The sequence below is a fragment of the Bufo bufo genome, chromosome 4 (assembly GCF_905171765.1).
Source record: "Bufo bufo chromosome 4, aBufBuf1.1, whole genome shotgun sequence".
Classification (NCBI taxonomy): domain Eukaryota; kingdom Metazoa; phylum Chordata; class Amphibia; order Anura; family Bufonidae; genus Bufo; species Bufo bufo.
In genome coordinates, this window is record NC_053392.1 from 336,943,941 (window position 1) to 336,958,633 (window position 14,693).

General features: G+C 39.7%; 1 protein-coding gene across 2 annotated transcripts in view; it reads left to right on the top strand.

The window, feature by feature from the left end:
- FIG4 (FIG4 phosphoinositide 5-phosphatase) overlaps nt 1-14,693 on the top strand; it is a 534,658-nt gene that overhangs the window by 241,947 nt on the left and 278,018 nt on the right. For both annotated transcript variants that reach the window (XM_040428862.1, XM_040428863.1), the window contains exon 17: nt 3,575-3,713. In XM_040428862.1, the coding sequence (XP_040284796.1) occupies nt 3,575-3,713 (139 nt within the window). The remainder of the gene's footprint in view (nt 1-3,574; nt 3,714-14,693) is intronic.

Sequence of the window (14,693 nt, forward strand, 5' to 3'; positions counted from 1 at the left end):
CTCCTTAAAAAGTCTGATTGTATATTAGATGAGGTATTGGTTTGCGTATAGGTCTTGCAGTTAGTTTAAAGAATGCTACTATACCTGTGTGACTTTCCCTTAAACTATGACTGTGTGCATCTGCGTATTTGTTCTACCATGCAGGATGCATTGATTTATTCTTATGGTTTTGAAAATAAACATCATAGACATTTCAGTGTCCAAAAAACACCCATACTATTAAAATATTAAAACATTTATCCTATTTTGTGAATGGCTTCTTCTCCCCAAAAACATTTAATAAAAAGTGATCAGTCATACACACCCCAAAATGGTGTCAATAAAAACTGCAGATTGCCTGAAAAAATTAGCCCTCACACAGCTCCATAGATGTAACTATTAAAAAGTTATAGGGGGTCAGAAGAAAAAATTAAAACATAGAAATAGAAGTTTTTATTTTTTCAATAGTAATACACAAAAAAGATATAATTGTTGTATAGTTGTGATCATGCTGACCCATAAAATGAAGGCACTGTTCAGTTTTACCGCATAGTGAATGGTGTAAAAACAAAACCCACAAAACTGTGGCGGAAATTTTTTTTCTCCAATTCCAGCACATTTGGATTTTTTTTCCCCAGCTTTCCACTACATCATATGCAAAATTAAATGGTGGCATTAAAAAAATGCAACTTGTACACCAAAAAACAAGCCCTATGTGAATGGAAAATCCTGGAAAGCAGGGAGTAAAATACGGAAATGCAAAAATGGAAAATCGGCATGTTCTAAAAGGGTTAAACAATAGGTAACAATAGGCAATATTCTAATGACATAAATTGTGCCATTCAAAAGTAAAACTTGTGTCACAAAAAAACAAGACCTAGTAAAAGTAAAAAAAATAAACCATATGAACAAAAGAGTAAAAAAAAACATTTGAGCTCTTGGAAGGCATGAATTGTTTAAAGAGCTAAGCAGATTAAAAGCATGACAAAATTATTAAAACTCAGCAACAACACACATTTATGGAACATGTACTTGAGCTAGAAGTGTAGTGTATAGAGAATCGAATGCACACAAAGTATTCAATTTAAGTGAAAAACAAATTTCCTTGAGAACGTCTTGTGCTGCCAAACCCTAATTAAACTGCACTGACCATACGCACACTTCTGTCTCCTTCAACTCTAGGTTTGTAGATGTTTTCTTGATTACAAGGCCAGTATTTTATTCTGTTGTGTGCTTTAGAATTGGTTATGATCTTCATATACAATAGTTTATATTTTTGTAATATTTCTTTGCAATTTTCCAAAAGAAATATAAAAGCATTAATATATACCGTATCTTAGATATTAATTTATACCGCATGCAAAAAGCATACAAATATATGAGAACTTCTCCATAATGAACAACATTTAATTTGACCATATAAAGCATTTAAGGGGATAATCCGCCAGAATTTGAGTTTTCAGGGGATAAATATGAGATTGGTGGGGGAGTGATACTGCTAGAGCCCCTACTGACCACGAGCATCGGGGGCCCCATATCCTGTGGAGCCTCCCTGTAATGGACGGAACGGCTGGTCATTTCTATGGGAGCTCTGGAGATAGCTGAGTACACGGCCTGGCTATCCACTGATCTGATAGTTATCCCCCATTATGTGTCCCCTATCCTGCACTCGCTCAATCACCGCCAAGGGCATGGCCATTAATAACAGGTGATTCCTTGCTGTTGCTGCCGGCATCGCTGAAAACTCCAATGCCGATGGATTAACCCCTTAAATACCATGGTAAATGCTCCATTGGCTCCTTGCTGTGCAATTTCTGTGTGTGCTAAGGCAGCCCGAGGCCTTATGTGGGCTTTGGAAGCTATGGAGCTATGGGAGCCTTAGGAGACCCAGCCTCCAGGCGGGGTCTCATAGGCAACTGTCAGTGTAATATTGACTTTGTATTGTAATGTATTTGTAAAGTGATCAGACTCCCAAATGAATAATATAAAATAAAAAATAAACATTTCAGGTAAAATAAAGTGCCATTTCAAATAAAAATAAAAATGTTTTTGAATTGTCGCCTATTTCATTTTAATTCCTGTGGAACACCTAAAGGATTAACAAAGTTTGTAAAATCAGCTTTAAATAATTTGAGGGATGTGGTTTTTAAAATGGGGTCATTTTTGGTGATTTCTATTATGTAAGCCCCTCAAAGTGACTTCAGAACTGAATTGCTCCTTTAAAAGGTTTCTTGGGGATTTTTTTTTTAATGTAAAAAAAAGTCTAAAATTTTAAGCCTTCTAAATTTTACAAAATTATGCCATTGCAAAGGAGACATATGGTGAATGGTAATAACTATTTTGGGAGGTATCACTGTCTTAAAAGCAGTGAAATTTAAATCTAGAAAATTGCTAATTTTTCTACATTTTCTGCATATTTAGATTTTTTTTATTTATTCATAAAGGTAAAACATATTGATTCAAATATACCACTAACATAACGTAAGATGTCACAAGAAAACCGTCTCAGAATCAGTTTGAAAGTATTCCAAAATGATTACCACATATGTAAAATGATGCCATTGTAAAGGAGACATATGGTGAATGATAACTATTTTGGGAGGTATCACTGTTTTAAAAGCAGTGAAATTCAAATCTAGAAAATTGCTAATTTTTCTACATTTTTTGTATATTTAGATTTTTTTTATTTATTCATAAAGGTAAAACATATTGATTCAAATATACCACTAACATAACGTAAGATGTCACAAGAAAACCGTCTCAGAATCAGTTTGAAAGTATTCCAAAATGATTACCACATATGTAAAATGATGCCATTGTAAAGGAGACATATGGTGAATGATAACTATTTTGGGAGGTATCACTGTTTTAAAAGCAGTGAAATTCAAATCTAGAAAATTGCTAATTTTTCTACATTTTTTGTATATTTAGATATTTATTTTTAAATAAATAAAGGTAAAACATATTCAAATATAAAACTAACATGATGTAAGATATGTCAAAAGAAAACAGTCTCAGAATCAGTTTGAAAGTATTCCAAAATGATTACCACATATGTAAAGTGACACGTCAGATTTGCAAAAAAAAGAGAAACAAAAAATAAACGGTTTGGGAATATGTTTATAAAAATAGTTATATTTATTCATTTTCAATAATTTTATTTTATTATATCCTGGGGAACTCCTTTTAATAAGTGAGATCGGCCTGTAGGATTCCTATAAAGTCAGATCCTTCCCTATTTTTGAAAGTTTGATATGCAGCTTTGAATGTGATTGCAGTAAGCTGATGCATTTTTAAAAAGATGGACTAGCATCTCAGCCACCTGATCCTGTAGGTCTGTAAAACTTCCTGTAAAGTCATCAAGACATGGGGCTTTAGAGTTTTCCGATTTTTAATGGCTCCCATAATTTCACAGTCAACACAGTCATACATGTAATTTCTCCAGTTGCTCCATCTGGAACTTTGGAAGAGTCACCCTATCTAATAAGGTGTCACCCACCCCATGGGAACAATGTTGTATTTATTATGATATCTTTGGTTTATTAATTAAACAACTATGGTTTAAATGATTGTTTTGTTCTCTATTTTCCCCCAGATGCAGACAGACAAGATGCAATCAATCTTTTCCTGGGTGTTTTTAAGCCAAAAGAGGGCAAACCTCATCTCTGGGAGCTGCCCACCGACTTTTACTTGCATCATAAAAATACAATGATACTCCTCCATTCAAAAAGAAGGTAATCCTATATTCTGTCTATTACAGAAAATGTAAGTTTTATTCTATGATCAGTTTCAAGGGATTGTTAGTGTTTTAACTTTTAATCTGATGGGTCACAAAAGTCTGACCTGTAGCCCACTGTTCTTGGCTAGAGAGAAGAGTACAAGACCAGCATGCCCTCCTTAGAAACAAATGACTGTGTTGTAATGATGAGTGTGTTTACTCAACAGTTTTTTTTTTCACTCTGATTTACTTGTACATTGATTTGTTGCATTAGTGTACACTGTGATATCAGATGAACTGTGATATTTAACAGATAAATGACATTCCCAAGTGTTCCTGACAAATGCCACAACGCATCTCATATTTCCTTCCCAGTGCCAAACAAATGTTACAGTGCTGCTCAAAATACTGTACTTCCCAGGGCACCAAATCAGTACCATGGTTAGGCACAATAAAGCTCCCCAGCAGCAACAAACAAATACCATGGTTTGGCACAACATACCTCCCCAGCATCAGTGCCGTACCACCACCATGCCTGCTATTGATATACAGTATGTACAGATCAAACTCGTAAAATTTGAATATCGTGTAAAAGTTCATTTATTTCAGTAATGCAACTTAAAAGGAGTTGCATTAATGCAACTTAAAATTAGAATATTGTGAAAAGGTTTAGTATTCTAGGCTCACAGTGTCACACTCTAGTCTGCTAATTAATCCATACCCCCTGAGCAAAGGGTACCTGAGATTGTAACTTTATGGCTTAGAGCTATGAAATCCCCAATCATCCAAATTATAACAAATAAAGGCTTGAAATATCTCGCTTTGTATGTAATGAGTCTATCTCATATATTAGTTTCACCTTTTAAGTTGCATTACTGAAATAAATGAACCTTGCGCGATATTCAGATTTTTCGAGTTTCACCTGTATATTATGGTCTTTCCTGTTAGTATATTGCTAGCAGACAATATACATTATATTGTGTTTTTATGTGTCGGGTATCTAGAAATACATGTAAAACTAATGAATGAACTGTAATGTAAAATCTTCCCACTGTCAATGGTCCCTGCTCACCCAGGACTAAGAGAGTGCCTGTTTGTACTAAATACAGCACAGACCTCTTTGTGACATTGGTCACCTTCCAGGGGTTTTCTCACTGTCTATGCCATAATATATTTAAAATGATATTGTTATGGTTTGTGCTGACCTTATGATGCTTTTGCTGTTCAAAAACTGTGCAGTTATAGTATTAAACAAAATCCTTCCCAAATCTGCCTCCAAAATAAGATGTTATTAAGGACACTTAAAGAGAACTGGTCACGTTAAACATGCAGTCTGATCTGCAAGATGCATTATATAGAGCCAACAAGCTGAACAAATTGATATACACTATTGTGGGAAAGATTCAGTACAACTTGTAATTTTACTTCACTCCTTACTTATTCTGGGCTTAGGATTCTAGTAAGCAGTCTTATCAATGATTGACAGTTAACTATGTATGCCCTCCAGGGCCGGCGCCACCCATAAGCAAAGTAGGCCACCGCGTAGAGCGCACTCTTGCTGGGGGCGCCACTCTCCGCTCTGATGCTCGGCGGCAGCTTTAATCTCCCGCAGCCGCACACAAGCTCCATTGTCTTTTTTTTTTCTCTCTCCCCTCCTTCAGCACCTTCTCCCACCTCCTCCCCCTTTGCGGTTCCTGCAAGTGGTGCCTTCTTCCTCCCCTCCCCGCCGACAAAACCACACCCTGTCCACTCTCAGCAGACACGCCCCCGCCATTCGCAACACTTACCACTGCTTCGTATGACACTGGAAACACGCCTACCTCAACAACTGAGACCACGCCTCCTCAATGCCACTTCTCTCTCACCAGAGGAACGTTCCACTCCTAACTGCCTCCCCCCTCCTGCCCTGTGAAGAGTTGCACCGCCCCGATTCTTACCTCTGGTTCCGCCTCCATTACTCGCCCCCCTTCTTCCTTATAAGTCACGTTGCCTCCACATCTCATAATGCATGGCTCAGCTGCTGCAGAACCTCTTTTAGCTTTGTGTCTGTTCATCAGACATTTATCTCACAATTCGTCTTCCAAAAGAGGTTCTGCAGCAGCTGAGGCATGTATTATCAATTATATTCCCAGCACAGCTCCGAGACCTACTAATACAAGCCTCAGCTGCTGCAGAACCTCTTTGAGCTTTATGTCTGTTCATCAGTGATGGACATTTAGCTCCCAGGCCCTCTTCAAAAAGAGGTTCTGCAGCGGCTGTGGTATGCTCTAGAAGCTGCTGCAGAACTTCTTTTTGAATAGGGGCTGCGAGGTAAATGTCCATCATTGATGAACAGACATTGAGTTCAAAGAGGTTCTGCAGCAGCTGATGCGTGTATTATCAATGATATATAAAGGGGCGGTTCAATGGGAGGAGTCAAGGGGGCGGCAAAATTAGCTTTTGCCTAGGGTGGCAAAAATCCTTGCACCAGCCCTGATGCCCTCTAAGGCCTCTTTTTTTTTTTTTTTCACGCGGATGCTTTCAATTTTGAATAACAATCTACATCTCCTAGCTACCAACAGTGAAAATCGCTTTGCATCTGGACTGCATCCGGATGCAATGTTTTTCACGGAAGCCCCAGTCACTTCTATGGGACCAGGGAAGAATATAGAACATGATGCGATTTTCACGTAACGCAGAGATGATGCGTGTAAAACAACTCTCATGTGCACAAACCCATAGAAATGAATGTGCCTGAATTCAGTGAGGTTGCAATGCATTCAATTTGTGCATTCCACCCATACAGAAAACTCGCTCATGTAAAAAGGGACCTTATGCAATGAAGGCAGTCAGTCAATGTGCAAGACTGCCAACCAGTCTACATTTTTAAAACTGCCTACCACCATATACAATATTGCTGCCTACCATCATGTAGGGGGGTTCCTATACCAGAGATATTGGGCCCACTAGTTCCGGTACCCAATATCCTAATGAGGCAGTGGATGACCATCTGAACCTGTTTCTCAAGTGGGAGTGTTCTTCACTGCTCTAATATTGTCTATTCAGTGCGGACAGTATTAGAGTGGTGAAGAACACTCCTACTTGAGTTTGCCAGACTTAATTTTATGGTGGGCTGGAGATTTTCCCGAACAGTTTTAGTTTTGCAGCTGCCTGCTGGCTCTTCTACTTGGTCTTCATCTCCCTGAATTCTATCCATCTGCTCCGCAATGTCTTCACCACGAGCGGCAGTGAGGATACAGTGTGTTAAATTAGATCTGGTAAGACCATGCCGTGTTCTCACAGAAACCTCATGCAGGGAGGAGAAGACTAAGGCCTCTTTCAGACGGGCGTTGCGGGAAAAGGTGTGGGTGCATGCGCGATTTTTCCGCGCAAGTGCAAAACATTGTAATGCGTTTTGCACTCGCGTGAGAAAAATTGCGCATGTTTGGTACCCAAACCCGAACTTCTTCTCAGAAGTTCGGGCTTGGGATCGGTGTTCTGTAGATTGTATTATTTTCCCTTATAACATGGTTATAAGGAAAAATAATAGCATTCTGAATTCAGAATGCATAGTAAAATAGCGCTGGAGGGGTTTAAAAAAATAATAATAATAATTTAACTCACCTTAATCCACTTGATCGCGCACCCGGCATCGCTTCTGTCTTCTTTCTTTGCTGTGTGCAGTAACAGGACCTGTGGTGACGTCACTCCGGTCATCACATGATCCATCACATGATCTTTTACCATGGTGATGGATCATGTGTTGGACCATGTGATGACCGGAGTGATGTCACCACAGGTCCTGTTCCTGCACACAGCAAAGAAAGAAGACAGAAGCGATGCCGGCTGCGCGATCAAGTGGATTAAGGTGAGTTACATTTTTTTTATTTTTTTTTAACCCCTCCATCGCTATTTTACTATGCATTCTGTATTCAGAATGCTATTATTTTCCCTTATAACCATGTTATAAGGGAAAATAATAATGATCGGGTCTCCATCCCGATCGTCTCCTAGCAACTGTGCGTGAAAATCGCACAAAATAGAGCATGCTGCGATTTTCACACAACGCACAAGTGATGTGTGAAAATCACCGCTCATGTGAACAGCCCCATAGAAATGAATGGGTCAGGATTCAGTGCGGGTGCAATACGTTCAACTCACGCATCGCATCCGCGCAGAATACTCGCCCATGTGAAAGGGGCCTAACTCACCAGCATACCTTTGAAATTGAGCATGTTAGAATTATTATTTTTTTTTAATGTTTATTTCACAATTTTTTCATAGAAAAGGATATGCTAAAATATTAAGCAACGATAATTTGTGAAAATATATTTTTAACTAAACTCACATTAATTTTGCATCATAGATGGAACAGATTGGAAATGTTTAATCCATGCAACAATAGAAACCACATTAAATGGCAGTGATTTATTACTTGACACACACAGTAGATGTCTCATGGAATTGGATTTCTCTAGAGTATACGGATTAGAATCAAGGTCTTCTCTGCCTCCTCAGCAGGAAGCAATTAAATATGAAGTCAAGTTGACAGATTTGATATCATCTGGGATCATTACACTTTGCATCTGACAGTTTGAAACCCAAAATATTGTAATAAAATGTCTCTTTCTCTCCCTAGGGTTATTATGGATCATAATACTTTACTTTGCTAACCTGATAGATTAATATGTATTCATTTCAATAGCACACGTTCTTTAAATAGAAGTAGATGAGAGGTTTGTGCATTAGAATCCACTTCACTGCTACTCTGAGGGAGCTACTGTTTCATTCTTGTAGCATCATTTTTCCACCTTTTGATTACTTGTAAAAATATATTTGAAATACCTACCCTAATTTTAAAAGAAATGAGAATAATTATTAATCTTTATAACAATTATTTGAAAAATATTGATTTTATTCTTATCTTTTGTTCCAACCTTGTAGTTAGGGCCCAGATTAGGGTTGTTTAGGAGGTGACCTGTTCCTTCCCTAGTTTTCCAAGCTCAGTTACTATTCCCCTTCCCTCCTGTGATCAGTGTTGGGGAAAAACTCCACACTAAACACAGGAGGGAAGGGGAACAGTAACTGGGCCTGGAAAACTAGGGAAGGAACAGGCCTTGAAGGTAGGAATATTCATATGCTGGGTACCTAGGCCCTTATAGCCCTATAAGGCCCTGGAATGAGGCTAGGACCAGAGACAACCCATTCTTCCCCAGATGGACGAATGGAAATCTCTGTCTCAGGCCCAGATACAAACAGGGAATATAACAAACAAAAAACAATAAGAAAAGACCAGATTTATCTGAAAGTAGAAAACTGGCAACTCCAGAAGCACCACAGAGTACAACCGACCAGCTAGTTAGAAGGCAGGAAGAAAATCTATAAACCGCACCTCCAAAAGTGAGAAGCGGCTACTTATGGGGAAAAGTAAATTACCAACAAGCAACACCTGAAGCAAGGGGTGTGGCATTTACCGAAACACAGACACAATAAGATCCACAGTGAACTTGTCAATTTAACCCACGAGTTGCCAGTCTCTCCGATCTCCTGGTACCTGCCACGGTAACGTCCGTGACAATATGCTCTTGTGTCGTGGTTTAGGACAGTTGCTGAATCTCCTTAAAAGGACCAGTAATCTTGTAGACTTGCTTTGACCTTGTAATCTTTGCCCAGTATTGGTAACAGACTATTTTAGCCATTAAACCAGGATAGTCAGCAGATCACCAGTGAGGCTAGATTTGGAGACTAATTTATCTACTGTAGAGACAACTTTTTTTCCTTAATTAGGGGATAAAATAATTTCGTTTCTGAGTAATCAGACTTTAAACAGACTTTGCTGTGTTAGGCCTCATGCACTCGAACATTTGCCGGCCATTCCGTGCATTGGGGACCGCAAATCCGTAGTGCTTCTGTGGGGTTCCATGCCTCCATTCCGCTCCTTTCAGATTGCAGACCCATTCAAATAAATGGGTCTGCATCTGTGATACGATGTGCACATGGCCAGTGCCCATATATTGCGGACCCGCTGTTTACTGGCCGCAATACGTGCATGGCTGGGCAATGTCCATAGTGTAAGATTTTTTTGAGATTTCTATATTATAACATGAGTCATAAAATACACTTCCCATATGCACTCTTTTTAATCTGTTATTGTTGTCACAGATAATTGCAGCTAAAGCCACTGTCAGCTCATTAGCAAAATGGGTAATAGCTGGCTCACATTACCTTTGAAACCATTTTCCTTTCCCTCAGCTGTAGATTTATTACTTGACTTTATTTCTAGGTGTTATACTCCATGTAGAACTACTCCTTTTTCTTAAGTTTTTATTTCTCAGCTATTTGATGTCCAGTTTCATTTTTTTCCAAGCTTTATTCTGATATATTCATTTCCTGGCCAACTCAATCGTGACTTTAATAATAATTGATGGTCTCAGTCATTCTATGGCTTTTAGTACCCACATTGCCATCAACTTCAGACCATTCAATCAGTCTCTAGAACAGAAGGTTCCATAGCATTTTTGTACCAGCCACATGCTCTGTAAAGAATATTTCATGTTTAAAGATTTGTCACATTGCCAGTAGAAGTGAAATCTTTCCCTGCAATAAAGACAGTTTCAAAATGACTCCTGTATCCAGGAATTGCGATTGTGATGGAAATTTATTAAACTAAAGCATTTATTTGTTTTTCAGTTAAACCTGTGAATTTTTGTAATATATTTTAATCAATTATCAAGGATTTTACAATGTGTTTTTACAAACGCCACCTTGTGTGCATTAAGTAAAACACATTTTGCTTAGAATAAAAATAAGTTGTCTGAACAGTTGTCCTCTTAAGCAAAGACTTTTAAGTAGTGATGAGTGAACTTGTGTTTTCAAGTTTGGCGCACAAGGTTCAGATTCGGGTTATCTAAGAATTCCGTTATGGGTTCCGCTACCACAGACCGTAAGTTATCCATAATTGAAATCTTAGATAACCCGAACCTTGTATGCCGAACTTGAAAACACAAATTTGCTCATCACCTACTTTTAAACATTCATTTGGGCCTTTTCTTAATTATCCTGACTTATCTGTGCTTCCAAAGGTGGCAACCCAATGGCCATTATCGCCTCCAGGTTTTCTATAAATGCTTTATAGTGTATTATTACTAATTGTACACAGATACATTGGTCATTCCCCTTCTTTCTCTCTCATAGTCTTCTGCGTACTAGCATATATACATGTCAGAAAAAATTTAGCTCTCTATACTAAAGAAGCGGGAAGATCAGGATGAGCAGAAAAATTACTGCTAAAATAGTAGAACTCTACCATTTATGAACATTTTTAAAAGATTAAACAAATAATGATAATCTTTTTATAGCTTCAACATATTCCACAACACTTGACAATGAGAAGTTATATGGACAGTCCAAATCAGATATAGAGTAAGAAAGGGTTAATGGCTGAGTTGTAGTGTGTTGACTGTGAGGTGTGGTTTATGGCCTTACGTTCCTTCTTGACACTGGACAAGGCAATGGAGGATTACGGGATGGCTGGTCGCCATTTTGACTTTGAAGAGAGTGAAGATGAGCCTCAAACCCATCTAGCTCCAGTCACTAAATGGATTGGCTGGAGGGCAGGCCACATCAGATAACATTCTGTGCTAACCATACGATTGGGCAAAGAGAACATAGGGTGTGTTTACCCAGCCAAAGGAAAAAAATAAAAATAAAAAAACACCTGGTCATGTGGTGTGAGAGTCTGTGTATGGGGCAATGAGATAACATCAGGACGCATCTCTCTGGATGAGAGGACTATGAGAATTAAAAGCTCCACTGGCAGGCATACATAAACATCCTTAGGGAGGTGAGTTTAGCTTTTTATGTAGTCCCGGTAGGTAAGGATGGGATACCATAGGATAGAGTACTGTATTCACTTCTGTATAGCCTGTGATATTCTGAAGACGGCCTTCTATATCAATCCACAGGGAAGCGAGCATGTAGACTTAGCCAAGGTATGAGTGGTGAAAGGTGGGAGTGCTTATAAAGCTTCATGAGCCAATCACCAGCCACTGTTGTATGAAAGAATAATGTTAAAGGGGCATGAATAAAGGCGAGTTATATTAGTGGATTTTATAGGCCACCCTAAGGAGATGCGTTTATGGAGCATGTCTAAAATTGCTGGAATTGGGAATTAACGTAATTGCCTGGGGTAGCTCTCTCCAGAGGTGCAGCTCAGAAGTCAGAAGTGACTGCAGCACTGTGGAGAGCTTTGTGGGTGAGAGTGAGAAGTTGAAGATTAAGTTGAATCCTGTACTGTATGGCCTCCCAGTGCAGTGACTAGCAAAGGGTGGAGGTCATAATCCAGTCATTGTGCATGAACAACACAGTCCTCATTTCATGTTCATGGATGACAATGCGCTAGCTCATCAAGGTCGCATCACTAGGGAAAGGCTGCTGGAGACTCGGATACCTCAAATCGAGTGGCCTTCACTTTCTCCAGACCTGAATCCCATTGAAAACCTATGGGTGAGTTACTGTGTAGAGGATTGTAACTCTGTACCCCATAACCTTAATGACCTGAGGGCCGCCTTTCAAGAAGAATGGGATGCCTAAAATCCCTGCTTTCATGATGTAATATCACTGTAGCGTGAACTTTATACATTTTCAATAATTTTACCCTGAAAACTAAGTATCCCTAGCTTTTTGTGGATAGTGTATAGTTTTATCTTGTCAGCATAGAGATGCTACTGAAAGCCAAATCTGCTGATACTTTTTCTGATGGGGGCAGTGTAGAGAGAAAAGAGAGGACCTAAGACCCACAGCAAGAGAAGAGAAAGTAAAGCCACTAACTGATACATTGAAAGAGCGTCCCTAAAGATAGGAAGAAAGCTAAGAGATAGCAGTGTTCTTAAGGCAAATAGAAATAAAGCGTGATGAAAGGGAGTTGGTAGTATACTATATCAAATGCTGCAGAGAGATTCAGAATAAAGAGTAGAGTAGTCAGCATTGCATTTAGCAGTCAGGAGTAGGGTTGCGGGTATCCAATCAATACCGGGATTTTACATTTACAGATACATTTACTACTGTGCAGCCTAGTATCAAAGAACATGGCACACGCTGCTTTCAGCGCGCTCCATGTTCTCCTCAACAGCACAGGGGAGAAGGAGTCTTTACCTCCCTCTCCCCTGTGCCGCTGCTGCCAATAAGAAGAGAGAGGGGCGGAGGGGCTGTGGCCACTGCGCCACCAATGATAACTAACCCATTAATACAAATATAGGCGGCGGATGCCGGCGGCAGAATCACATATCCGACACCCGACCTCTATGACCGGGTGCTGCGATCCGTGGCGGTTAACCCCTCAGGTTCCACACTGCTGCGGATCGCAGCTCCCTTTCTTAGAGGTCGGGTGCCGGCTATGTGATTCTGTCGCCGGCAACCGCCTCCTGTATTTATATTAAAAGGTTACTTATTTTCATTGGTGGCGCAGTGCGCCCCCCCTTCCCCCAGTACTAAAAACATTGGTGTTGCAGTGTGCCCCCCCAGTATTATAATCATTGGTGGCAGTGGCCACAGGGTCCCCTCCCCTCCTCTTCATTCATTGGTGGTGCAGTGGCATTACATTAGGATTACACTGCTGGGGCTCCGATCGGTTACCATGGCAGCCAGGACGCTACTGAAGCCCTGGCTGCCATGGTAATCTCCCTGCTGCTGTGTGCACTATGCACAGGGCAGCACTGAGAGTGTGAAGTCCTATTCACCCTGATAAATCTCTGTTAGGGTGAATAGGACAAGGGATGAAAAGATCCCAGGTTCTAGCCCCTAAGGCTAAAATATTAAGTTTAAATCACCCCCTTTCCCAATTTTACATATAAAATCTATAGGCAATAAATAAATAAACATATTACGTATCGCCATGCCCAAAAAAGTGCGAATAATTAGAAAATATCTCCTCTGCGGTGAGCGCCGTACCAAAACAATTTTTTTTTATAAAAACCGCGCGATTCGCCATTTTTTTTAGTCCCCTTGTTCCCCCAAAAAATAGGATAAGACTGTTCAATTATAGGCCGGACGTTCCATAAAATGCAGAACGCACGCTGCTTTTTTGGTGTTTTATTTTTTTTTATGCGTGGTATCGAGTATTGCAATACTTTTTTATGGTATCGAAATCGAATCAAAATTTTGGTATCGAAACAACCCTATTCAGGAGACCATCTGAAACTTTGGTATCAGATGAGGTAAGAGTAGACCTTGTAGTTCAGATGATCAATATTGTCCCTCTGTACAACCACCTTACATAAAAGACTGATATTTGTCTCTGTTCACATTGTTGTTATGATTTGACATGTATGGCGGAAGTTGCCACTTTAAAGATGACGCCCGTTCTCACTTGCAGTGGGCGCCATAGCCGTTGGGTTTCTGCTGTTTCAAACAGCAGAGACCTGGGGCGGATGTATGCATTCAGTTCTACAGCTCTTTGCACTCATTTAACCCCTCAGATGCCGTGGTTAAATGTGACCACGTTATCTGAGTGGTACGGCTGAGATCGGGGAACCGGTTACGGTATAGTAATATCCCAAAGCCTCAAGTAGGCTTTGGTAGCTGTTAATAGTATATACCAATACAGGTCAGCTGGTGGCAGCACCATATTGGTACTTTGTAAATGGAGTGTTCACACACCCAGGGTGACTTTAAATAACTTTAAAAAAAAAGTTACTAAAAATATAAAAAAGATATAAAAGTTCAAATCACCCCCTTTACCCAAAATCAAAATATGTAACCTATAAAAAAAAAAAATACACGTCATGGGTATCGCTGCGTGTGAAAACGCCCGTACTATTAAAATATGAAAATATTTATTCCATGCTGCCAACGGGATAATGGAAAAACATTTTTTTTAAGGCTGGGTTCACACGAGCGTGTCCGGATTAGTTCCGGATGCGTCCCGGTGTGTTGCGGCAAACCCGCGCGAGTAGGAATGCAATTGCAGTCAGTTTTGACTGCGATTGCGTTCCGATGTTCAGTTTTTATCGTGCGTGTG